The 26,044-nt window shown below is 41.2% G+C and overlaps 1 protein-coding gene across 1 annotated transcript; it reads right to left on the bottom strand.

The window, feature by feature from the left end:
* Positions 1-4,991: 4,991 nt before the first annotated feature.
* LOC104077503 lies at positions 4,992-25,781 on the bottom strand (the record flags this gene model as incomplete). The annotated part of the gene is made up of 11 exons (XM_009578769.1): positions 4,992-5,110; positions 8,537-10,561; positions 11,951-12,943; positions 14,072-14,242; positions 15,042-15,185; positions 16,283-16,969; positions 18,745-18,885; positions 20,200-20,274; positions 20,800-20,928; positions 21,547-21,657; positions 25,650-25,781. Coding segments are annotated over 11 exons (4,727 nt in total), but the record flags the coding sequence as incomplete, so codon positions are not given.
* Positions 25,782-26,044: the final 263 nt, after the last annotated feature.

Here is a 26,044-nt window from a genome sequence, read left to right as displayed (position 1 = left end):
TCCTGCTGATGAACCACTTTTAAGAATACTTAGGAACCAAGGTCAGCAATTTTCCGCCCCTTTAACAAAAACAAAACCCCCAAAACAAGCCCAACCCCAAACACCACAGCACAGAATGACCTCTTTCAGCACAAGGGCTTTGTTTTCAGTGAATTTTAATATATTCTTTTGGAGTCAACAGCGATCACAAGTGTTGCTGTAATGAGGATTTCACAATCCACAAACCATATCGCTCATACAAGCAAATGGACAAAGCTGAAAAGGATGAAATGGGACAGGTTAGGAGAGGTGGAGACGTTTTGTAGTCTTAAATACTGTAAACTTGATTTTTAATCTTTTTTAAACGTGAACATATCTTACAATATTTTTGAGCTGCATTTTTTCTATTGCACTTAATTTACACCTAGCATTTCACATTTTCTGTCGATCTATTCAAAACCAGTCTCAACACGTATAAGTGCACTGCTCGGCCATCCTGCAAAGCCTCTATATCCAGCATCCTTAACAAGGCTTTTCTAACTGCAATTCTTGATTTGGACACTGTTCCCTAGCTAAACTGGGAGCTGACCCAAGAGTGCTGAAGATTGCTTCTAGCCACTCAGCCACTGGTATCTGGATTGCTACCATTGCATTAGCACCAAACTGCAGAGCTGTCTTTTTTCCTTAAGTGCCTGGTACAGATTAATCCTTTACTAAGGCAAATATTCTTCTCTGAACCAAGGTTACACCACTTTACAGACAGTGACCATTATAGACATCAATACACTCCAGTGCAGGAGAAAATTTTGTCCTTATAGCTGATGCAGTAAAAGGACTCCCTGCTATAGTTTAACTGAGCATAAATGTATTTTTACACCCAGAGACTGCAAGTTATACTACGCCCCCTGAATTTAACCTGCTGCTGAGAAATGTTACAATCCACACATTTATCTACTTGTATTTAAGCTTTGGATTTAAGACACTGCTATATTTAAAAACAATGACTAAGGAACTGTAAGTTATATGAATCTTTCATGACACCCTCTAATTAACCAGAATAGTTCCACCCACAAGCTTCACTTCTCAAAAGGCCTCAACAATTTTTCTGTACTTTAAAATATTCATAGGTGTTTTGCTAGTGGAAAATGGGACCTTAGCTCAAGGCTTGCATTCTCTCTCGTAACCGATGTGACAAAACTAATGTTTGCAAGCACTTGCTCACTCTAAAAGTATTTAGTCTGCTCCCCGAAGTGGCAGACCTTGAAGTCATCTAACCCCATGTAATTACTGTGTGGGTTTTCTTTTCTTTTTTTTTTTTTTTTTTTTTTTTTAAAGCAAACAGCTATCACTTTTAACAGACAGAGGAGAAAACCCACATTGATTTAGGGGCTGGTACTTCAGAGCCCAGTATCACAGAAGAGATTTGCATCACTGGAAAGAAAAGCCTGACTCAATGTCAATATACAGCCAGTAACAACCACCATTGCTACTTTATTTAATAATTTTTTTTTAATGTAGGAAATGAACCATATTCAATACCTGCGATACTCAGAAGCAGGAGAATGCTTAGCTATGAAAAGTCATCTAATATTTAATCTCTCAGGACATTAATGGAGGTAATATAGAGTTCATAGTCTGAGAGCTTTTCAACAGCTTCATCCTGCCTATAGCATGTTGTTTCCAGATACCCACTCTCAGTTCCAGTGCCCTAGCCTCTACCTTTACCAAATGCATTTTTTTCCTTTAAATTTATTAATATTCTGTTTCTGAAGCTTCACCATGGCTGTTGTGCTAAGCTTTCAGCAAGACCAGAGATCACCAACACTCACAACACACAACCAGCAGTCCTGACACCAGAGCTTTGGTCCCAGTTCTTCCTTTAGATTCTGACAAAGCTTAAACTTTCTACAGAATTACAAGAGCAGCAGTACTAGTCAATGAAAGATATGCAGGAAAGGGTGGGAGGATGTTCAGAAAACAAGAGGGCTTGGACAGATTTTGAAAAACAACTCAAATGAGAAAGGGCGCATGCCAAAGAGGAGTTGGGTTAGAAGGGTTAGAGACTTCCTGAAAGGAAGCCCATCCACTGCTTTTACTTTTAGTTCAACGTTGAGGAAGATTTCATACTCTTCAAGTATCAAATTTGGGGTTTCACAATCCTTTTGGCTCTCCACCATCCTTCTTTTCAAGAATGTGTCAGATAATGGCAGTGAAATAGCTACAAGCTCTTGCAAGTCAGACCCTGGTCCAGCTTCTGGATGCAGAGATTCGCTCACTGCCTGGAGCTTCTCTCAACCTTTCAGTGGTGAGGCAGCAGCCTGTTTCACAAGGACGAAGGTTCTATTTTGCCCGTTCACATCCTCTTACCATCATTAAATCCTGTCTTTTCTTGCAGGTACAGTTGACACAAATAAGCCTGTCAGGGAAGCTGAGCACATACAGCACATCTTTCAGTACAAACATTAAACACAACTGTAGTCATTTATCTGAGCTGCTTAGATATATTTCGAAGCTTATATTGTATCTCTGAACATGAGCACTCTTCCAAGGGAAAACATACCCATGTGCTGAAGAAACTGCAAAGAACCCCTGTCCACTTCACTGGGCTTTACCGGGTAAAACACAGCTGCCCAGGCTGAGACAGTGCCAATAGCCCGAGCAGACGAAGATCACTACATCAACACGTCACGACTTAATACCCAATCTGCAAGCTTCCAGCCTCAGCAGATGAATCAGCCTAGTGTTTCTATTTTTGCTTCACTCCCAAAGCTATTACTTATCCCTTCTAATGCCTTTGCTGTTTGTTTTTGTTTTGTTTTGTTTTGTGTTTGCTTTTTGGGGTTTGTTTTTGGTTTTTTTTTAATCTAATACAATCATTTCTGTGCAATCCTTTGCACCGGTTTCTAAGGCAACATCACTTTCCAGGATGATGAGCTACTCCTTGCCAGCACCTCCAACTAATGTGATCTCTAATTAAGTGTTATTACCCATAACAGTCAGTGATCAGACTGACCAGAACCATCAAGGATATGCTCTGTCTATAAAAGCCAAGACCGTAAACCTGCAATTTAAACACTTGCTCGTTTGTATGTTCATACACACACAGGTGTTGTGCTGCTCAGCCACACACTCACTGCGTGTAAAACAAGCAGCAACACACGAAGCCTGAAGTCTGACACTACCCGCTGAACTCACACGCTTCATTTCTTCCTGCAGTCTGGAAGAAGCCAGTCTAAAGAATAAAAAGGTGAACCAGAATATTTAAGTATTCTGGCCATCGTAACTTTGAACTACAAGCTTAACATTTAAAAGCGAAGCCGTACAATACTCAAACACAGCCTCATGTTTTATAGGAGAGAACATTCACAGATCAAATCCCACTTACTTTAGAATTTACATATAATACATTAAAAATCCTAGTGATCCTCAGCCAAAACCAGAATTAAAAAGCACTCAAGAGTGTTTCCACCTAAAAATATCACCAGTAGTTCGTTATTGTAGGAGTATTTGCTAGCGGAAACGGAAAAGAGGGAAAGCTAAGTCAACTGAATGATACACAAACAATGAACTAGCAACATCAGCAAGGAAAGATGGGAAAGCTAAGTCAACTGAATGATACACAATGAACTAGCAACATCAGCAAGGAAATAAAAGGCTTGAAATTCAGATATCCCCTGGAAGTTGAACAACATCACTAAGGAAGCGTCTTCAAAGTTCTTAATCTGGCAGAATTTACAAACAGAAATATATTTGTTTCATTCCCAGTTTTTCTTGAAAATCAAGAGTGTCAAGGATGAGCAGGAACATAAAATACAGGAAGAAAACAAAACGTAGGAAGCCCTAGCCAAAGACTATGTGCTGCCAGCTTAGAATGAGAGTTGCTGCATGAGACCATCCAGCTAGAGAAAAAGCCAGTATCAATATAACACACAGTACAAAACCAACTAGGAAAAAAAAAATATCAGGCACATGCAGTCAGTTACAACTGTTTTGAGCAATTCTTAAAATAACATGTTCAGACCTATGCGTCGATTCAGCAGAAGACAAATAGGCTTTTAAACATCCCGTATCTGCAAGCTACAGATCTGCAAAGATGTCCTCTAAGCTCAACTCACCTTTTAATTATGGATAGAACCGATACCTCAACAAAACTTCCTGTTAAAGCAGAATCAAATACAAACACACAGAAGTGCAAAAATTTAGGGGAAAAGCAGATAATAGCAAAGTTCTCTTGCTGCTTCATAAATACGTTCAGTACCGATGTGGTAACTGGTTGGTGCCATTGTTTGGTTTTCATTTCTCTTATACACCTACCTGGGATAATTAACAGGCCTTAATTAATGAACAGGCTGCAATATGATGTCATTCTGACCATTTCAAAAGCATTATTGAAGTACCACTGTTATTATGAGGTACTTGCCCATGACTGCATTTGTGATGATGATTTCAGGTAAGATGGACGCAGTGAGTTACACATCCATACAGTCACTGGCCCATCGCGTTCACGTAGCTGATTAGCTCATATTAGACAAACCCAATTACAGTTTGGGGTCCCACAGGGGAATTACAGACATTGTATGAATGAAAGGTTACTCTGGAAATGCTAAACCGACTTAACATTATAATGACAACAGTATAATGGAAACCAGTCAGGAAAAGAAAATATTTAGAGAAAGGGCTTCATTGCAGCTGTAGAAGAAAAGCAAATACTGTAATTAAGCAGGGATGGCATTTCTTGCTTTTAAATATCTCTTATTTACACACAAGGGATTTAGAGCTGTCATATTGAGAAATATGTACTGTATTACACACGGCGATTGTGCCAATGGGCTGCAAAGACAGCTTGTCATCAGCTCAGCTGAAAGGACGGGCGCTGGAAGGATGCCCACAGAAGGCAGCGACAGAGATTGCGATGGAAGCTTTTGAGGAAAGAGGGAAACTAAGCCTCAGATGACCACTTCAACAGGCCCCTCCAATCCGTGTTTGGGAGAATAACTCAGAAGCATAACTGTCTAGGCCACAATGCGGTTATGCAGTAAGCTCTTTACCCTGCCAGCACCGAAGCCCACAGCATTAAGTACTGGAGCATCACTATAATAGACATACGTGAAGATGGCCCCTTCCTGAAGAGCTTACGCAAATCAAAAACCAAAAGACGACACAAAACCCAAAACATTGAAACAAATTAATTAATTTTTTTTTTTTAAATAGAGTGTTCTTTAAGGACAGATTGGAGGGGAAAAAAATTTTTTCAAAATCTCAGTGTTGAAATACAGCTTAAGGAGTAGAGGGAAGGGGGATGCTACCAGTAAATCTGGATCAAATGTCTCAACACTGGATGAATGAAAGTCTTCCATCATTTCCTCTTTTAACCATTCCTCAACATCAGACCTCCAGCCCTGCATCAGCAAGGGCACCTGCTTGGACATACAGTTTTTAGGACCCTGCTTTTTATACGTAATTCCCAATTTCAGTTTTAATTCCACACAAGAGGTAGCATAAAGGCTCAGTGACATTTTAAGGGCTGATAATGTCTGACATGTTTTGGTTATCATCTCAGCTGCCTCCTGACATTAAAAGGCATAAAATAGTTTTCCAGAAGAATCTGGGGCAGTTCTTACAATGACAACAACAGTGAGAAGCTGAAATAAATCCAAGAGATGGATAAGGGATTAAATTCAAATTGCATGAACAGCCTTACATCCAACATTTCTTAACTTTAAGCTGCAAAGTCAAAATTAGGAAAAAAAATTACAGAAGTTTGCAGGCCTAGTTTATAAAAGATACATACAACTTCAGTCAGCGAGAGAAATCTGCAGCATCACAGTTGCCATGACTCCCAAGGGAGCTGTATCACAAAGCTGGTACCTATTTTAGCAGTACATACAGGAGCTGATGCATTTAGGAAAGCCGTCCTGTTATTCCAGAACACACATAGTGTAAGAGACAGGAGCTCGGCTAAAGAGATTTCAGTTACTAAACTTCAGCAGAAGATCCTCCAAAATATCTACATGCATTATTCTGATAGTAGATCACCGACTGCCCACTACCAAGAAAAATAGTTTATATGGGCGGATATTAGATGTTGCAAAGTGTAAGCTTCACAGTCGTGCCTGACAAACACAGACGAAGTGTTTGCAAGTTCTGGTGATAGGTAAAAATATAAAACCTTTGAGCAGTCAATTGCTACCTTAACAGGAGGATAAACTGGCATGTACAAGGTCCGTACAGTTCATGGCCCCATCAACTTAGTGAAATCTGGACTACAATCATTATAATTATCTCCTGGGTCCCTTTAGCTCCTTCTCTGTCCAATAAAAAAGCACACTCATGTTCACGGTCTTAAAATCTCAACACCTTCCCTTCATTGATTTCTGGTTTTAATTTGTGTTCAACTGATGCATTAATTCATTGTTTCATCCTCGGACCCAGCCTGAGACACTTCCACACCAGTTGTGCCGACATAGGGATTCAGTCCAGATTTTGCTGGCATTTTGCAACTCATGGAACCAGCTACTTCGTTATGAGTTGGGCAGTGGATGGGAAGAGAGACAAGCCTTGGTAACGTATCTGGATGGCAAAGCAAATCTGCCTCCCTGCTCCTCCACTGCAACTTACGCTTTGTCACTCAGCCCAGATGTTGCGCGGTCACCGTGAGACTGCCCGAAGCTACTCCAGGGGCCAGGTCTGCTGCAGCGCTCCGCGGCAGCCCTGCGCCTGACAGCGTTTGGATTTAAACTGCCGTAGGAACATGTCAACCAACATTTCCAAAACAAGCTCAGTCCTTCAGAGCTTCTCTTAAGAAAACAACCATGTCTATGAAGTGCTGAAAGGATGAAAGCAACCGCGTATTATTAAAGTCCTGTGCAAACTTAGGTCAGGCCAACTTATAGATGCAAAGTATGTATCAACTTACTCACACGCTTATGTGCTACTCTGAACCAGGAATCCTTCAACTCCGTACACGCTTTACTTGTGCAAAACATTCAGGAGAAGCTTTTCTTTTTTGCGTGGATCTGCTACTACAATTCTGCTCCCTTGAATACAGCAGTTAGCAAAGGAAAATAAAGACTTCTAGCAGACAATGGAAAGGCTTCAAGGAATTATTTTTAAAAAGATGCTGCCTTTAGCTTTCCCCTTTATTTTGTAGCATCATGCACCAAAGAACATTACTTCTGCAGGCACAAGTTCATGCAGAGAACACCACTTTCACTAAAATAGAACTACTTCAGGTTATGCAACACTCATTAAAATTACAAAACCTCTCAAAAACCTGACCAGCATGTTAAGGCGCACTTGAGCTCTATGTTTGTTAAGTTAGTGGCTGCATCATGCAAACTGGCAGCAAGGAACTCCGCAGAAATAGAAACAGGAACAAACTTTCATGCCTGATGACAAGGCAAAAACTAAGAGCACCTAAGGGCATGGATAAACTTCCCCAGCCCACTTCAGCAGACTGGAATTCACAGAGGAGATGCCAATTCCTTCTGAGGAAGGTTTAGAATGAGCAGAAGTACAAGAATATTTTTTATTTCATCTCTATCCATACTATATTCTCCATTTCAAAATTCCTATGAACTTCATTAAATTCTATGAAATTAATTCCATCTCATTTCCTATGAGTACAGGGACAACAGCCAGGGTAAACAGTCCGAAATACTTGCCAGTCCATCCATAGTCTCAACAGCGACATAAAGTCTTAAAAATCTATATCAGTCCCACCGTTGTTTTGTTACAACTCTGCTTTAGTAAAGATTATTATTCTAGAAGGAAGTACATTTTATAGATGTAGCAGTTCAAGGTAGCTTAAGACAAAGTCATTCACCAATTGCAGGAGGAAAAGTAGATGGTTGCAGTTAGCCTGAGGTAGGATTAAAACCAAACCCTGCAACATGACAGCGATCGAGAGCACTTCCTACCAGAAATACTCTGTTCCCTGCCTGCCAGCGGCATACAGTGCTATTGAGTGATCACGATGATTCACTGTTGCACCGCAGACGAAGGTCACTTTCAGTCTCGGATGACAAGAAGCTAATGTAACTTAACACCAAAAAGTGCAAGTTTACTTAAATATTCTACAATACATATGTAAAATTAACACTGAATGAATTAAAAAAAAAAAAAAAACAAACCAAGAGTTCTCAAACTTCGACCAAGCTGTCAATCCTTCAAACTTTACGAATTAGCACTGTGAGACAGGCAAGCAGAACTAACAGCCTTTTAAGATCAGCCAAAAAACCAGTCATGCCACACTCGCTTGTGCCACATAGGATTAACAATTATGTATTCATGCCAACGCACTGACAAATAGCAAGGTCTTGCACGCAAGCTGTCTGGATTACTGCTGCTAGCTCAAATCACAAACACACACCTTTTTCTTGCCTCTGCCGGCTCATACCAGTGGGTTTCAGCTGCTTTTGTTTCTCTCGGTCTGGAGCAGCAGACCTGGCTGGCAGAGTTGGCACCCCTCTTGACTTTGTGGGTCTCATGTAGCCTTTTATCTGCTCTGCTGCTTTAACTCTCTCTTTCTTTGCCTCCTTCACAGCTTTTTGTTCACATTCCTCCTCTTTTTTAGTTGCGTCTTCAGGTTTATCTACTTCAGACTTCAATGCCGGGGCATCCTTCAGGTGAGCTTCCCCACTGTGAGCAGCATCCTCTTCTGCAGGCTGAGAATGACCTTTATTGTTATCTTTAGGACTTATTTTGGTTGTTTGGGCAGCTGTCAGGTTGGCAGAAGCCTCTGCTTCAACCGTTTTATTGTCCAAACTGCCCGGATACTTGCTCTGCTCACTCTTCTTGCCTCCAGCCAACTCAGCCTCTTCAGCTTTATTCTCCATCAATGCTTCTGCCACAGCCTGCGACACGGCTGCTTCTGCTTTGCTCTCTGGTATCGCTGCAAGTTCTGGGGAAACGCACCCAGTGTCCTCTCCAGAAGAGATGGTTGCTTCTAGTTTCTCTGTCCCTTTGGCACCTACAGGAGCTGGTCTATTTTTTGAATCTGCCACCTTCTGAGGAAGGTCTGAGGAAGTGCTATCAGTGTTGTGCTTTTTATCAGTGGTTCTTACTTCTTTATCATCCCCCTTTGCTGCAGGAGAAAGGTGAACTTCATCCTTTTTTGATTTAATGGCCTGTTTAATTGAATGATCTGAAGAAAGCGGTTTACCTGCCTCACTCCCATCCTGGGAACCAGCCTCTTTGGTTTTACCATCTTTCTTCAAAACCTCTTTTCCAGGCTCATTGTGTCCCAGATTGATCGGTTGCTCGCAAGATTTCTGCGTCTGTATCTCCTTCTTTGCACCAGATCCAGGCTCTTTGCTGCTGTTCTCTGCTAGAGCTTCAGGAGGAGGAAGCCCCTTACTTCTCGCACCCTCACCTGTCTGCTTTGGGAAGCCAGAAGAAACATTGCCAGTGCTACCAGGGCCAGTTACTGTAGACTGAGCAAAGGATTCAAAGTCGCTTCCTTTATTATTCCTAAGCATTTGAGGGCCAATGGGAAAGTTTTTAATATTTCTGTTTTCATCTACCATGTCTTCCATTCCATATTCCATCTCAGATCCTATGGGAGGCTGTACTTGTCTCCTGTTTGGTTTTGGCTCTAGAAAAACAGGCTGCTCAGAGGCATTTTTAGTCTTTTTACTACTTCCATCATAACCCCTCTTTTTAGATCTATCAGTAACTGTGGCCAAAGTGTGATCTGCCACTGCTGGATGCTCTAGGATAGGAAGTCCAGCCCCCACGCTGCAAGGAGTGGGACTTTCTGCTTCAGATTTATCAGTTATCTCCATGTTATGAGGAGGAAACATCTCTGCACCTGCTTTATGCTCCAGAAGACATGGCCGCTGAAAGTTAGCCTCCACCTTTTTGCACTTCTCTTTATTACTTGTGTGTGATTTTTCTGGCTCCAGAGGTATAGCAGGAGCTTGTACTTTAGTAGTATCAGTGAGGTCACCTAGCAGACTTGCTAAAGTACTGGAATTAGTCTCTTTGCCTTCATCAAAAGACTGAGTTTGTTTAGTATTTCCCACCTCTTCACCTACTGCAGGGATGTTACCTGCACCTAGTGCAACAGAGTGCTCAAGACTATTTTCAGCCTTTTTGCCTTTCACATCTCTACTTTTTTCCTTAGTCTTGTCCATCACCAGTTCCCTAGTGGGACTGTGTGCCACAGCTGCATCTGTCCTGCACGCCAGGAGAGGCTCAGATGTATCTAGCTCCTTACCTTTATTCATGGGCCAAGTTTCTTTAGTGTTGACTATTTCTGGCTCTGCTGTCTCTATTTTATGACCTGAAAGAACTGGCTGATTAGAGAAATTTCTTCTATTCCCACCTTGTATTTCAGGCTTTTCCAGCATCTCTTTGGTTATACCTGTCAGATTCTCCAGCAAAAGCTCTCTTTCAAAACCAGACACCTTATCTTTATCAAAGGTCATTTCTTTTGTGCTTCCAGCCACCTTCTCTTTGCTTGGAAGATTGCTTGTTTCCACCCCAGCATCCAGGACAGCTGCCTGCCCCAAAGAGCTTTTTTCAGGTTTTTTTCTTTTCCCATCACTACACCTCTTTCTAGGTTTGTCTGCCACCAGTGCTGCATCAGAATTTATCACAAATGATTCACCTGAAGAAGTAATTCCAGCCTCTTTGCCTTTATTAATCAAATTTACCTCTTTTGTTTTGCTGATTGTGTCAGCCATAGCAAGATGACAGCTGCCTGCCCCAAAGAGCTTTTTTCAGGTTTTTTTCTTTTCCCATCACTACACCTCTTTCTAGGTTTGTCTGCCACCAGTGCTGCATCAGAATTTATCACAAATGATTCACCTGAAGAAGTAATTCCAGCCTCTTTGCCTTTATTAATCAAATTTACCTCTTTTGTTTTGCTGATTGTGTCAGCCATAGCAAGATGCTTTGCTTCCTCTGTCCTACTCTCCGGCAGGAATGGGAATGGCTGGTGTAAAGCACCCAAATCAGCTATTTCATTTTTTCCAGCGCTTTCTTTAGGCTTCTCTGTTACCATTGACCTTTGCGTTTTAGTTACATCTGATGTATTCTCCTGAAAACATTCAGCAGTGATACAGCCCCTCTCTCTGCCTTTATCACTAACACTAACTTCTTTAACAGCCCCTCTCTCTGCCTTTATCACTAACTTTTTTAGTTTTATCAGTTATGTCAGGAAAACTACTTGGGTCCATCTTATTCTCAAGAAAAGGCTGCTGGAAAAAACTTCTTTCACCTTTTTTACTTCTTCCGTCACTACCTCTTTTTTTTTGCTTGTCTGCAGGATAAGCATGTGTAATGCTTACTGATGGAGGTCCTCTTGCACTAAAACCTCTGCCTTTATCAGGGAAAGTTGTTTCTTTTGTGGTCTCATCTGTCCTCACTCCCTCAGTAAGTTTGCTTACATCCTCCAAAAGCATCATCTGCTCAGAGAAGCTTTTGATTTTTTTTACTTTCCCTTCACCACGCTTTTTTTTAGGTCTGTCCATCCCACGTGCGATATTGAGATCTTTTCCAGTCTGCTGCTCTAATGCAATAAATCCTTTCCCTTTGTTTTTATCAGGGGAATCTGCTACCATCACTCTGTCCACTGCTTCAGCAGAGACGGGAGGTGCGGTTGCATCAGACTTAGCCGACAGAAGAAACGGCTCCTCTGAAAAACTGCCAGCCTTTCTGTTTTGCAAAGCAGTAACTTCCTCAGGGTTTGGTAAAACTAATGGTGTAACAGGCGTTTTAGTAGTATCTGTTGGAGTCCTCAATACTCCCTCTGCAGTACTAAAGTCAATGGCCATGCACTTATCAGAGGATACGGTTTTAGTTTCATCAGCTGCCTTTGGCTCCTTAGGAAGCTTGTCCGACGGGGCTGTAGCCTCTAGAAGAGCAGGCTGTTTGAGGGATTCCTTTTCAACCCCTTTGCTTTTTTCACAACTACCTCTTTTCTTTGCTGCTTCTTCCAGTGACCCACTGGAAGTCTGAAGCTCACGGTGGACAGTGTCACTGAATGCTTCAAGCCTGGGAGATGTGCATTTAGCCTCCTTATCTTTATCAGAAAGGAGCAATTCTGAAGGTTTGGTCTCTAACGGATTTTCTACTTTGCTTAGATTGATTGCTTCTGAAAGAGATGGCGTCAGGTCAGCACATTTTGACTCCTTGTACTCCCTCTTTTCATTTTTATGAAGAAAATCTCTTTCGATAGGCTTGGTTGGCACCTTTGCTGTAACAGATTCCCCCACCTTAGTCTCGCCTACCTGCTGCAAGGGAACCTCTTTTCTTTTGCCTTTACATTGCAACATCAAACTGTCGTCTCTCACTTCTTCTGGTTTCATGACGTCCCCATTTTTTGCATCCAACGCAGATTCTAATGGCACGCTGGGTTTTTGGACCTGCTGTCCCGGTGCTGGCACTGAGAAGGCATTTTGCTCATCCAGGATATGACCTCCAGGTATCATTTTAACATTCTTTGGCATATCTGAAACTCTGCTTCCTGACTGCTCTTTGCGAGCTTCAGCAGGCACTACAGGACAGACATCTGGTTTTTGCAATTCAACAGCAAATGGAGAATTTCTAGGAGCTTTTGAGACTGTTACATTTTCATCCCAGAACTCCATTGTTCTTGGCAGCTGGTTTCTCTTTTGTTTTGGTTTCTTTTTCTTTTTCTTCACAATGGCCAGAGAACCTTCCAAATCCCAGCTCTCCCTTGGTACATCTCTGCAGCTCTCCACAAACTCCGACAGCACACTGGATGGCTGCTCAGTTGCCTTTTTATGTGAAGCCCTAGTGTGAGGGGATGTTCCAGCAATACATCCAAGTTCCACTACAGAATAGGGGTCTACTTTTGGGTCAGTACTCTTCTGTTGTGGGAGACCTATTAGACGTTCCTCTGGTACATCTGTAATAGGCACTGGTGCAGGTTTTGCTCTGCCAAACCTGCGTTCACTTGATTTGTTAGCTTGCCTTATTTGTGCAGTAGGTAGACCTGGAATACAGGAAGCCTGCTCAAACATCAAAGCAACTATTTGCTTTATAAAAAAAAAAAAATACTATATATGTGATTTTAGCCATCTAAAACAGCCCATACAGTCACATATGCAGAATTTTCCAGCACTGATACCACACTAATTCTAAAGCCACCTCAGTAAGGGCTGGGATAGACATTTACACGCAAAACCTATTTAAGCTACTACCGATAAATACGTCAATGCTATTTAAAAATACATAATTCCTGATACATGTTCTTACCCCACCAAAAAGCAACAGTTCTTGTAGGGACATGCTATAGCTTTTTAAAAATGCATTAAGCATCTATTTCGTCTTAGCAAGACGAGATAACAGATACACTTTTTATATCTCTAGCTGGCATCCTTCCAAAATGTGACAACAGAAGCTTAGTGGAAAGATGAGACTAGGGAAGAGAGAAGGGGCATAATGAGGAAGGGGGAGCAAAAAAGCTAAGTTTCCCACAGCACCCACGGTGGAAGCAGTGGAAGGCAGAACCTGCGTAACAGAAGTCATTTGCTGTACTCCGTTATAGGCAGCGCTAGGTTTCCTTAGCTACAAGCCACTGATTTTAAAGAGAGCATCAGTCATTTGTCAGATAGCCCTGGCCCACAAATCAGCCTCCAGTCACAAGTGTAAGCAATAACAGCTCACTGGAGAGGCTGGGTTAGTGGAGCAGGAAAAAAAAAAAAATTGCATTTTCCTTTGGTAATTACAAAACTCAATTTGGAAGGAGGTCTTCACTAGGAATATTGTAATAAGAATTAATGGTCCTATTTAATACCAAAACAAAAGCTAGCAGTAATGGCAAAAAGATGGTGAGCTTTTAAATTCTACAGCAGAAAAGATATAAGCCAGTCCCAGTGATAAAGTACTAGTAGCACCCATATTTGGGCTTTTAGTCTGGTGAACATGGAGGGGAAAAGAGTATTTAAGAGGGCAGGGATTAGAGGCAAAGCAGAATCACCGAGGAATGCAAAGAACCGCACGGCTGCTTGGTGCAAAAAAGATTTCTGCTTGCTCAAGTGGCAACACAGTCAGTAGGAAGAGGTGAATAGTTCACAGAGGATATTTCCATTCTAAAATTGAATTATTATTTATATTCTACCTGTGGGCTCTTGCAGGGTTTTTTCTTGCTGAGGTTCTGCATGTTGGACATGGTTGTGTTCAGCCTCCCCCTTTTGTTTCTCTGTAACAGTAACATCCACAGTAGTAACAGATTTTTCTGGAAGGAGGTCTTTATTTTCTAGTGCAACAGCTTCTTTTGCTTCTACTGGAACTGAAATATGAAAAATATGAACAGAATGCTTCAGTTCTTATGAATACAGGCAACCTGCAGTTTAAAAGCAAGCCCTTGGAAAGGGTATAGGTTTTATTTTGTTTTTAATAGGAATGAAGTTTATAAGATATGGTAGTTTACTATATATTATCTCCTCACAATCCCATTTTAAGCAGCAATTTTATATTTTGGCAGACATGCCAAGGTGGAGATAAAACATGAAGCAAAGACTGTCTTGGGGCTTAAGCAGATGGTGAGGGTTGGTTTGTTTGCTGTTTCCCCCCGTTTTGTAATCAACTGAATTCAGACTATACTAGCTTCCCACTAGAATTCAAATCCAGAATATACTCCATTATCAGTCTGGAGTCCCTATCTAATGCTAATCATCTAGTATTCATATATACCTTAGAATATATTCATGCAGACAATACAAAATTCCTAGCTACACATAATTATAACAAGTTTTAATTTGTAAGACATAATTACATTGGAGAACAGTTCTATATGTAATTAATTTTATTTAAATTTTAAATAGAAATAAAAATTATGACAGATGTTGGTACAACAACTATGGATGTGGAAAAGACAAGTTATACGATGGTAATTTCAAATGTTAAGACTACCATCTATTTGTAACAGTCCCCATGTTAGCACACCTTCTTGAAACTAAACTTTTGTTGCTTTTTCCTTGGTAAGGACAGGAGAACAGTGTCTGTGAGAAAGAACTTAGGTGGTGGGGCAGAATTAGCTGATAACAAAGTGCTGGCTCTGGTTTTATACTGTGGTTTGCACTTCTCACCTGCTGGTTCTGAAAGATGGTTTGTCTGTCCTGGAAGATGCTCTTCATGGTGGCTGGGAGGTGCTCTGCTGTCTTTAGCTTTCTCTAAAAGATCAACACAACCTTCCGAGACTTTCGATTCTTGTTCCACATTTGCAATTGCTTCTGAAAACAGAATGTAAAGAATAAAAATTCGTATTATTTTTAATTTAGATCAGATTAAGCAAGATAAAAATCACTTCCTCACCTATTTCTTATCTTCCACAAGAAACTAAAGGTCTTCCTCACTTTCAAAACAGTGGTAATCTGCTTTTTAAGATCATTTTCTACCAGGTCTCCCCTCCCAAAAGCCTAAGTGTTCTGCTAAAGCAAATCTTCCTGTATTGTCTGGTATTTACTCTTTCATTCATGCACCTATGCCTCAGTTACTACATTCTAGTAGGGATTTTTTCATTAAAACTTCTCTCTTTTGAAATTTATTTCTATCATTAAACTAAAGAGCATTAGAAAATAAGAAAGAGAAGATCTCACTCCAACTCTTTCTGCAATCAATTCACATATACTGCCTCTGCCCAGTACTATTTGTTGTATTTTGACTGTTGTTTTCTCTCTGAAAGGACAGTGTCCTTTGAGAAATCTATGCAGTGCAGAAAATCCATTGTCCACCACGCGGAAAAAAACAAAATGCCTGCCTCGCCATTTCAACACCAATAGTCATTCCAAAGAAAAGTCACCAAATTACCAACAAACCCTATCAGTCTATTCAGAAACTATTTTCAAAATAAGAAGCTTTGTTCAAAAACACCATGTCCTACAGGATCTGCAGGGATTTCACATATGCTGAAGATGATAGTGATACCAAAGTAAATATACAGGGATGAATGAAAATGTCTCTATGGCTGTCCTAAACAACATACATCACTGCTAAGAATGCCAAGTAAAAAAAAAAAAAAAAAAATCATTCACATATTCTAGTTTTACATTTTATAAGCGAAAAATCCTCATGAAGCACTTCCTCTGTCTGTATCTTGACAGCAGATCTGAGCTCTACTTAAGATGTTTTATGCAAGGCATATCATAATCTTAACTACTAAAAAACCATGCTTTTTATTTGACAGTCTTACGACAGTTGTGCATCTGTGCGGCCATCACTACGCACTACTAGGAGTGTTGCTGCTAGCGCTATGCCAACTTAGAGGGGCCTTCCCACACCACTTGCTCTATTTCAAGCCTGAACGAAGCTTTCAGGCATACACACTCACCTGCAGGAGGCTTGTTGATGGGTGACTTGTCTTGCTCAAGAGAAGACTCAGATGTCATCAGCTCTTCAGATGCAGCAACCTTGGTGTCAGCTACAGAGACAGACTTAGCTTCTGCAGAGGCAAACCCAGAATCCATGGCAGGAAGAGGCTTAGCTTCTGGTACAGGAGCAAACCCAGAATCCATAGCATGATGATGGTTGACTTCTGCTGCAGGGGCAAACTCTGCATCTGCTGCTGGTGCAAACTCAGAATCCATAGCATGATGAGATTTAGTATCTGCTGCTGGGGCAAATGCCAAATCCATAGCATGGTGAGATTCCACATCTGTTGCGGGGGCAAATGCCAAATCCATAGCATAGTGAGATTCTGCATGTGCTGCTGGGGCAAACCCTGCATCTTCTGCTGGGGCAAACTCCAGATCTGTAGCATAATGGGACGTAGCACCTGTTGCTGGGGTGAAGCCAGTATCTGCCACTGAGGCAGATGCATCATTGACAGCATTAGGAGGCTTGGCTTCTGGTGCAGGAGCTAATCCAACATCCATAGCCTGAAGAGGGCTGGCTTCTGCTGGAGGTGCAAATCCAGCATCCAGAGCTTGAGGAGGCTTGGTGTCTCCTGCAAGAAAGGACCCAGCTTTTTCTGCAGAAACGAACATGACATCCGAGGCAGGAACACACACTGCATCTGCTACAGAAATACAGATCACAGAAATCAACAAAAAAATACAGAATGTAAATACCTGACAGTGTGGTTTTATGAATAGAGAAGACAGGGCTTTTGCTCCCTGTCCTCCTTCTTGTCTTTCAGCGTCACTTAGTCCCCTCCCTTACGCCAGTGCACTCAAGTTGTACTAGTCTTTATGACACTCCTCAATGCACCCAAGTGCTTTTTGTACTACAGCCTTATGTGCCTTGTTTTGTATCCTTGACTACAGTGTTAGACATCTGTCTGCTCCTAATATACATCAGCCGAAAGATGCATTGTTTTCATTTGAAAGCTACCTGATGCTACGTAGCTGGCAAGAGACCAGAGCTGCTGGATCCACTGCGAGCAACACATTCCAACAGAATATATACAGGAATCACAATGAGGGTTTTTTCCTATATTAGCAGGACACAGAAACTTTTGGTGTCACCTTTAAGAGCCCAGCTGTGTATTCCAACAGCGGAAAAAGTCCTGAAACATTCCAGAGCCATACGCACTTAATTTTAAATATTGTTTATGCTGTTCACGGGTGGTATGGTGCTGCAACTTGAGCAGAAGCATTGGCACTCTTGACACAAAAGACACTGCCATCCAGTGAATCACCAGCTGCCCTTTATTCTTTCATGCACAACTTGGCCTCATTCATTTTTTACATAATATCTACTAAACACTGAGCTGTTAGTTTCAAAATAATATTTGTCAGTTCACAGTACCATCAAACCTCTGAATTTAAGTTAGCATTTTCATAAGATCCCCTTAAAGGAGTTTTTTCAGTCAGTTTTAGTTTAACATTTTGGCTGTCTAGAGGCAAGTTTTTACAAATTATCAAAAGCCAGAAGCACTAGATCTCTTCTGCAGCTATTAATTTCAACAGCCCCAAGCACTACCCATACTCTGTGTAATGCAGCACAGTGACCTGAACATCTCACATACATCGCTGGGAAATAAAATCTCTACTGATTGTTTGAGTCACATCTAAAAATATCCTCCCCAAACAATGGAAAATATATTAAATCTTAAATCAGACACTTAAACTGAAAAAGGAAAGAAATTAGAAAAATGGAAAAAGTCCCTTTTAAAATAGCACTTCAGGACCCATTTAGATAAAACCAATATTCTAGTGAACCAAACCAAAAAAATCCATTATGCACTAGCTTTCATTTGGTTTTGCCTTTTTTTTTTTTTTTTGAAGTGATATCATGATCCTCTCCAAAATAAAATTTAAAGATTGTGATTTCACAGAAGAAAAAGACAGTAAAGAAACAGATATTAAAAGTAGTATGGATGCTCCCTGGTAAATCATGGAAATAAATAAATGGAATAAAGCATAAAGAAACCGGACAAAGACCACTGCAAAATGTACCATGCGTCTGATGCTGTATATAAATACCTTAAAAACTCTGTTTTAAAGAGTCTTTAAAATGGAGAGTTTTCAAGGTATTTATGTATAGCATCAGGACTAGTGGTATAACCACGTTCTTGACACACCTTAACATTTGTCTGGAGCTAATATTTTGAGAAAGTAAAGAATCATTAAATCAGTTACTGGACGGTGACACAAGAGTTGAAAAGTTGAGTAGATTTTCCATTTCTCAACAACACAATTCAGGTATCATAAACCTTTAGCCACAATGGAATTTGTTAATACCTTGCTGTGTTTCCTTCAGAAGAGGCAATCCCATGACTTTTTCCACCATTACAGCTTGCTCATGAAGGGCCTAAACCCAGCACCAATCTTTAGACAGGGGCAACTTTACCTGATGCTGCTCCTTTTGGTCCATCAGTAGCTTCAGCTTTTCCTGGGGATGCCGGTACTGCAGTAGGAAGGAAATTGGGAGCCACTGCTGCGGGGCTTTCCGGCAAATTCGGCTTTATTGCTTCAGTCACTGTGGGGGGCACTGGACATACAAAACAAAGTTTGATTAAGCACACAGATCTTAGCAAACAGCTTCCTCTTCTGGAGTTGTCAGGATGTGAATCACCCTCTCAAGGTGCTGCCTGGTCCGTGCTGCCTGCAGCAGCAACCCTCATGAGTAAACTCCCCCACTTCAGCATCCCAGTCGGGTCAGACAAAAACAGAATCGGTTTTTATTGTCAATTTTCAGAAGATTAGTTTGTGCAATACCTAGGAGAACACTTGTATCTTGAGAGAAGCTACTACTGTGACCAAGTTGAGCAACGTTCAGTTACAAAGCAGCCCAGTTCTACCCTGAGCCCTAGGTAGAGCCACCAGCTCCAGAAATACTTTCTACCTAGGACCAGTATTAAACTACTCCCCTCTTAGCTTGTTCACCAAAATCAGCAATAAAGATTCCATTATGCATCAAATATCATAATATAAATGCAACCGCAATGGAATTATTTACACAATGGAACTTCAAAGATTTAACTGTAACCACAATCTAAAGATAATTGGACAGAGTACATAGGTTTGCAATTAGAATTTAGTTTAAAATTCTGTTGATTATGCATGAGCCAAAATTATATTTGTTGGTGCCCTCAGCTGCACCAACCCTTAGAAGCAGTAAACACAAGTGCTCTGACTTACTATCAAGTCAGCAGATTTGACTCTCAGTGCGTACAAAGACTAGAATCCTTGACAGTAGTAGAGTTCCAGTTTTAGAGTTTCTTCTCAAGGGTAAATTTTATTCATCCCATTTATTATTTTAGTGTCAAGTAATGCTTGAACACAGATCCCAGCTAGAATTTACAGTACCTTCACTGTGATGGAGACTCTCAGAATGGAGACACAGTCTGGAATCCACAGAGCTTGCCGCTGAACATATTTTTTTGCACACATCTACACCTACTAACTTAATTCCCCAAAACCTATGAAAGGGCGTGCTTTCAGGAGGTTAAAGCCCTGCTACATGATATGCCCCCAAAAGGGCATGCCACTAGTATCTACTGACAGTTGGACTTGGAACTGCATATATGGAATTTGTTACCCTAACTTAGAAGTAAACAGTCTATAAAATGCAGGGTTCTCCCCACCCCTTAGAGCACTAAACCAGAAAATGTGTGTTAAGTAACATCTCTCTGAAACACGCATTTCTATTCTAAATTGATTTGAGAACCAGAAACTGGTTTGGTCAGGTCCCACTTCACTCCATTACAGCCTTGCGTTTCTTGAAAAGGTAGACAAGGAGAGAAGCTCTGCTTCTGCTGTTCAGAAACTCTCTATAGATGGTTCAAGTCAAAACTATTTTTACCTGGTGGCTCAACAAAGAAAGAGGCATCTGGTCCCTTCACATCATGCTGAGCTCCCATCCAATGTTCTTCAGGCGCTACGGAAAATAAACACATTTAGTCCTACCACTAACACTAAGGCTGCTTTATTTTTTCTGTTGAAGGTATTGACCCTGCTGTTTTATGATTTCATTCTCAGGTAACTTTTCAGTTCCCTTTAAGAATGGTACCAGAACATCAAGTTCTTCTGTGATTATTGTTAGTGAAAGCTTGCATCAGAGAAGAGTCATAACCAGCACTGACTCCAGGACCTGACAGAGCAGGTTCTTTGCTCAATTCTTCTGGGCAACTGGCTCTAGGTGGCCCAGCTTGAGCAGGGGGGTTGGACAAGATGACCTCCAGAGGTCCCTTCCAACCTCAACCATTCTGTGATTCTGTGATCTCCTAACATCTTCAGAGCATTCACACTGAACCAAGAGCTGTCATTGCCAATAGGATACTTTCTAATCTTGACTCATTTTACTTATCAACTCCCCCACCAAGATTCTTTAGGACTAATACACAAAATCTTCCAGCTGCATATCCTTCAAACCTAGCTAGCAAGACAAACATCTGTGTCTTACCTGCTTTGTCTTGCAGAAATTCTGTAGTTGAATCCAGGCCAATGAAGGCTGAGGGGTCTAGAGCCTCTGCAGGAGAATACAGGGGCCCCAAGAAAGGTTGTTCAGGTACCATCATAGGTCCATGTGGTGCTAATGAAACAGAAAGACCATTTGTTAATCACTATGCTAACCCTAATGACTCCCCTCCAAAATTTAAAGTCTATGCAACACTTGGAAAATAAACTATTCTGTTCTGCTTGCAAGCAGTTTAGATAAAGTTCGTAAAACAACTCTCTCAATTAGCTCACCTTTACGAACTGCATTGTAAATTATGTATGATATATAATTTTTTAGCAAGGTGTAAGACAGTAAACACAGGCATATTATTTCCCTTTTGCTTTCTGCTTCTGCTCCCGTGAATTCTTGTTAATAACTGCTTAAACTCCAATAGTCCAAACACTGAAGACCACTTTGTGGAAAAAGTTCACATGTATTTGGTTTCTAGCCATGAAGACAAGAGCCACTGGTAACTCCTGCTTCAACTCAACTTGTCTAGATGTCCTATCTCCTTCTGCCTAAATATACTCCAAAAAAAACCTTTCTGGAAGTAGCTACTGGAATAGCTTTAGTCAAAAAAATTTTAAAAAATCATGTGAAGAGATTATATAGTCTGTGCACTTATCAGCATAATAGTTTTCAGTACAAGAAAGTCAATAGAGAAAACACCAAAACCTGACCATCAGGGACAAATGCTGAGGAGGAACTCACCATGGATGTCTCTGGAAGCATCAACATGGTCTGTGAACAGCGGCACATTCTTCATGTCAGTAGGAAATGATAAATCAGGCAGATTCTCCCCTCTGTGCATGCTGAAGGGGTCTGGCAGGAGACGAGAACAAGGCCAGTGTCACCACACAGGGGGAAGACATGATGCAGAGTAAGATTATTTAAGAAACAAGATGAAGATGCACCTGACACCACCACTGGACTTCCGAGGGAAAGCTGCTTTCAAGAGTATTTACCAGAGGCAAACACCTTCGTAATTAGAATTTATGCCCAACAGTAAAACATGGACTGCTTCCTAGGGAAAACTGGCTGAAGTTCAGATTATGACTGTTGCATGAAGAACCCGTCTCCTCCTCTGAAGGAGGAGGCATCTGTTTCTGACCTGATGGACACATAGAGCTAACCTGAGTCAGGAACAATGGCTGAGCTCTGGATCTGTTAACTCAGCAGCAGACGAAGGAAAGCCTGTGTAAGCTACATGCTCTCCTCCCCAAGAACAGCACACCAGTATAAACTGACTGACAGGCCAGTATTTTAACCAAGTTACAAGCCAGAGAGGAAAACAACACATTTCCCAGCGTCCCAGGCAGGCAGACGAGCAGCCTTTGCCGTAAGTTCCAGACCAGACGCACTGGTGAGGCTGTCAGGATCTTCAGTCCACATTTCCAAGTTGTCTGGTGTCAGCTTTGGTTGATTTAACATGTGTTAGCTTTGTTCTGGTTTTGGTCTGCGTTTTAAGTGGATATATCAATGTCATCTGCAAAAGATGGTACTTTAGCAGCTGAGGATTCAGCAAGAGAAAATGCCTTTTCTGCAAGTTTTATTTTTTGTGTGTACACATCTTCTTTCCCCTCAAGTAATAGGCATGGGCATTCAAACCCAGATGGGAAGAGAGAACCACCATGCTGGGTTTTATAAGATGGATTACTTAACTGAAATGCCATGAGTCAGAGAGCAGACAGATAACCTCACTGACAGAACAAAACGAAGAAAAGATGACCCTTCCACAAGTTAGTCACTGTACCATAACACAGTCAAGGGCAAGACACTGCAAGGGGAAGGAAATGTGGCATTCCCCTCAAACAAATTATTCCACAGTTTACAAACACCTGGATGTGTTTTACGATCAATCACTCCTAACACATCTTGCTGGCTTGTGCCAGCTGTACATTGCATTTCTCCCCAGACAGGCACAGCCAAGCCATGAGAGGTTTCGACTCAAGTGGCTTCTTGCAGAAGAGTGACATTTCTCATGACTATCTCACACGTTGCATTACCCAGGAGCTGAAGAACTCTCTGTTCCCAAAATGGCTGTCACCGATTTTCAGATACTGCACAGATTTCTTCTGGTTAAGCACAGTTAAAAGGGATTCAGTTGAAGGCTGTTACTCATTTTTATGTCAGGCATGCTATCTGCAGGGACGACAGCCAAACTTCAAATGTTCACACACCCATGGTGCTCCAAGACGTCAAGATCAGGGGAGCTCCATGAATTCTTTTATAAATCTATCAGACTATTTGTGATGCCAAGACAATGTCTTGCTTCAGATTAAATTGTAGAAAATTTTAATTTCAAGCTGTTTAAAACAGTATTGCCAAGAATAAATAACTGCCTTTTTTCCAATTTAAAAAAAAAAACCAAAACAAACGAACAAAAACCCCACAAAAACCCATCATGACTGACACCAATTTAAAAACCAAAAGAGATGCTGATGACCTCCCCTCTTTGTCCAGCAGTTAGACGACGTCGCAAAAATGTGCGACCCAGATTAAACCCTGACTCTGCTCCAGAGGGAGAAAGGGGAGAAATAGGAGGAGTTATGGCTGAACTTTTGATTCCCATCTCCAAAGATCCTCCACAGACTCAAAGTGGGCCTGTGCCCTACTCAAGTGTTAGCATTTTTGTGACTGGTAAGCGGTGTTGCTCCACTGATGACAAGGTGACGCTTCCAGCAAAACACATTGCAGCTGCAAATTGAAAGGCAGGTCGGTAAGGATGAACTGTATGGATGGGATACGGCCAGTTCAGGAAATTATCAGTTCTTGCATTAAATAAGCCCCGAAAATAATTCTCTACTTGCTCAAAATTTGCAGCTGGTTTAGAATATTATGAAGCCAGACAAATGTTAAGAACCTGAGAGTACTGTTTCTAGACAGCTGGAGGCAAGATCGACAAAACATTTACGAAAGTTTCTTTTTCTTTTCAGCTCACTTCCATAGAGACTCATATCCTTCGCTGTTCAGAGACACAGTTCCAATTTGCCAATGACTGTGGACTAATAAAAGCATATTACTGTAGATCATTTAAATAGGAACTCTTCATGTTTAGATATTTGGCTGTAGTTACAGTAATAAATCATGATACACTTGTGATTAAAGGCCTTGCAGCACTTCAAAGCTTGCAAGCACTTAGATAGTGTTTGAGTTTTATTTATTCTACATTACAACAACATTTTTTTTTAAAGTCTTTTTATTACAGGTAGTGTGTAAAATATATAGGTACGTTTTTGCTCATAACTGTTACTTTCATAGGGTTGGGTCCCACTGCCAGATCCCAACACAGTGTTTGTAATATGTAACAGCAGAGTCCAGAGCGTTCTCAAACGCACTCTTTCAGCTGCTCACAGAAGTGGCAGAGCTCGCATGTCCCATGTTTCTCACCAAGGAATGAGGAATTACAGCAATGCTGCCAGGAGACCTGTTACAGCACTGACCACAGAATTCTCTTGTTGGGAGGGAAATCATCCTACTGTTTTCCAAAGAGTATGCATACAAATATTTAATAAACCCATAGACTTTTATGAGTCTGCTGTTCACATTTTTCTCCTTCTGCTGACAAGTCCTTAAAGCTTGTCTATCCTCTCTCATGCCTCTGCTCACTTATGGGAATCGACCAACCTCTAAGCAGAATCTCTTGTTTACACAGTACCAGGAAGAGCAGTATGGAGGAACACTTTCATACTGAAGTATACGTGGTACCTTATGCATGTACAGGTGTGCAAGACACTCTAAGGACATGAAACCTAAGGAAATGTGGTTTCATGCAATAGATAACCCACAGATTCACAATATTCAGGCCAGAAGCACACTGGGTGATGGGCTAGGTGTGTAAATTGCTCCTAATCAACAAGTTTGTCACCTGGCTATTGAGCATAACTACATCAACATCCCATTTCATCTAACAAAGCAATGGGAGGGAAAAACCCAACAACTGTGTTTTAGAAATCAGTGGCTCTTTTGTTCCAGTTGTTCCATGAATCATTTCTTACCCTTGTAACAATATATACTTTCTTCACCGAATCTCTTAGTAAATATGAGATTCAGATAGTAAGAAAATAATTTAGTAAGCAGATCTACAGTGCTCAAAATATATTAAAAAAGTTTCATCCCGTTTCAGCCAGTATCTTTCACAGGTTTATTGCCTTATTATAATCTGGGCAGCACACACATTTCTCATACCCTCCAAGAGCAAGTAATTTCCCGTAAGCTTTCTCAAAAATGAGAGAAAATTGGGTGAAAGTTGTTGGGTGAAAGGGTATCTTTTTGCAGGGGCAAGTTACACAAGGTTCATCTAATTTTCAAGAGAGTCAGCAGCTATGCAGGCTGCCTCTGGAACAGACTGACCTGCACTGCAGACACAGCTACGTGACTGCTGGAACTGGCACTTCCGAGAGCCAGGGAAGACTGGCTTTCAGCTGTCAACAATTTTGGCGAGGTTTGCAGTGAAAGCCGCAGTACCTGAGAGCAGTTAAACTGTGGGAGTCAACCAAAAACTGCTATCGCCATGCAAGCCAAGTCAGGGGGAAATCTGCTCACCCACACTCTGTGTGCTCTAACACGCTGGACTAGCAACTCTGTTTTTAACCAGCTAGACTGTGCTCTAGGGCCAGTTAGGGGCTTGATGTGCTAAGTTAACTCTGGTGTCGAGATGTTACACATTTTAGGAAGACAGAGCAACACATCCTAAAGAACATAGGCGTGAGTACAAGGCAAGAGAACCCTTAGGGATAGAGGCTAGGGCGCTATCATGTTACACAACTGATAAAATAACTGATGCTACAGTTTTAAGAGTAATACAGTCATACCAGCCATCTCCATGGGTTTGAACACGGGCTGTGACTCAAAGCACAGGTCTCTGTCATCCATCGTCCAGGAGTCATTGCGATCGAGAAATTCTTTGTAAGACAGCTTTTCATCCATGATTTCTCCTGGGAATACTGAAATTAGAGAAGAAAATGACACAGTCAAAAGTGAAACATTAAGCTAAAATATTCAAAATATATTATTGCACAATATGACATTTAGAGGCCAACAGATAACATGAACTGTTAGCCAAACCAGAGACCATGAATATTTATTTTTTACTGCTTTGATCCAACTCTTCAAATATAAGAAACAGAATAATGGGAATTTCTGCATCTTGATACACGTGTAAGATCAAGAACGGACTCACACGTCAGAGTGCCATCCTGTTCTCAAA

This window comes from Fulmarus glacialis, unplaced genomic scaffold (genome assembly GCF_000690835.1).
Source record: "Fulmarus glacialis isolate BGI_N327 unplaced genomic scaffold, ASM69083v1 scaffold10755, whole genome shotgun sequence".
In the NCBI taxonomy this organism is placed as follows: Eukaryota; Metazoa; Chordata; class Aves; order Procellariiformes; family Procellariidae; genus Fulmarus; species Fulmarus glacialis.
This window is presented reverse-complemented; position numbering and strand designations above follow the sequence as displayed.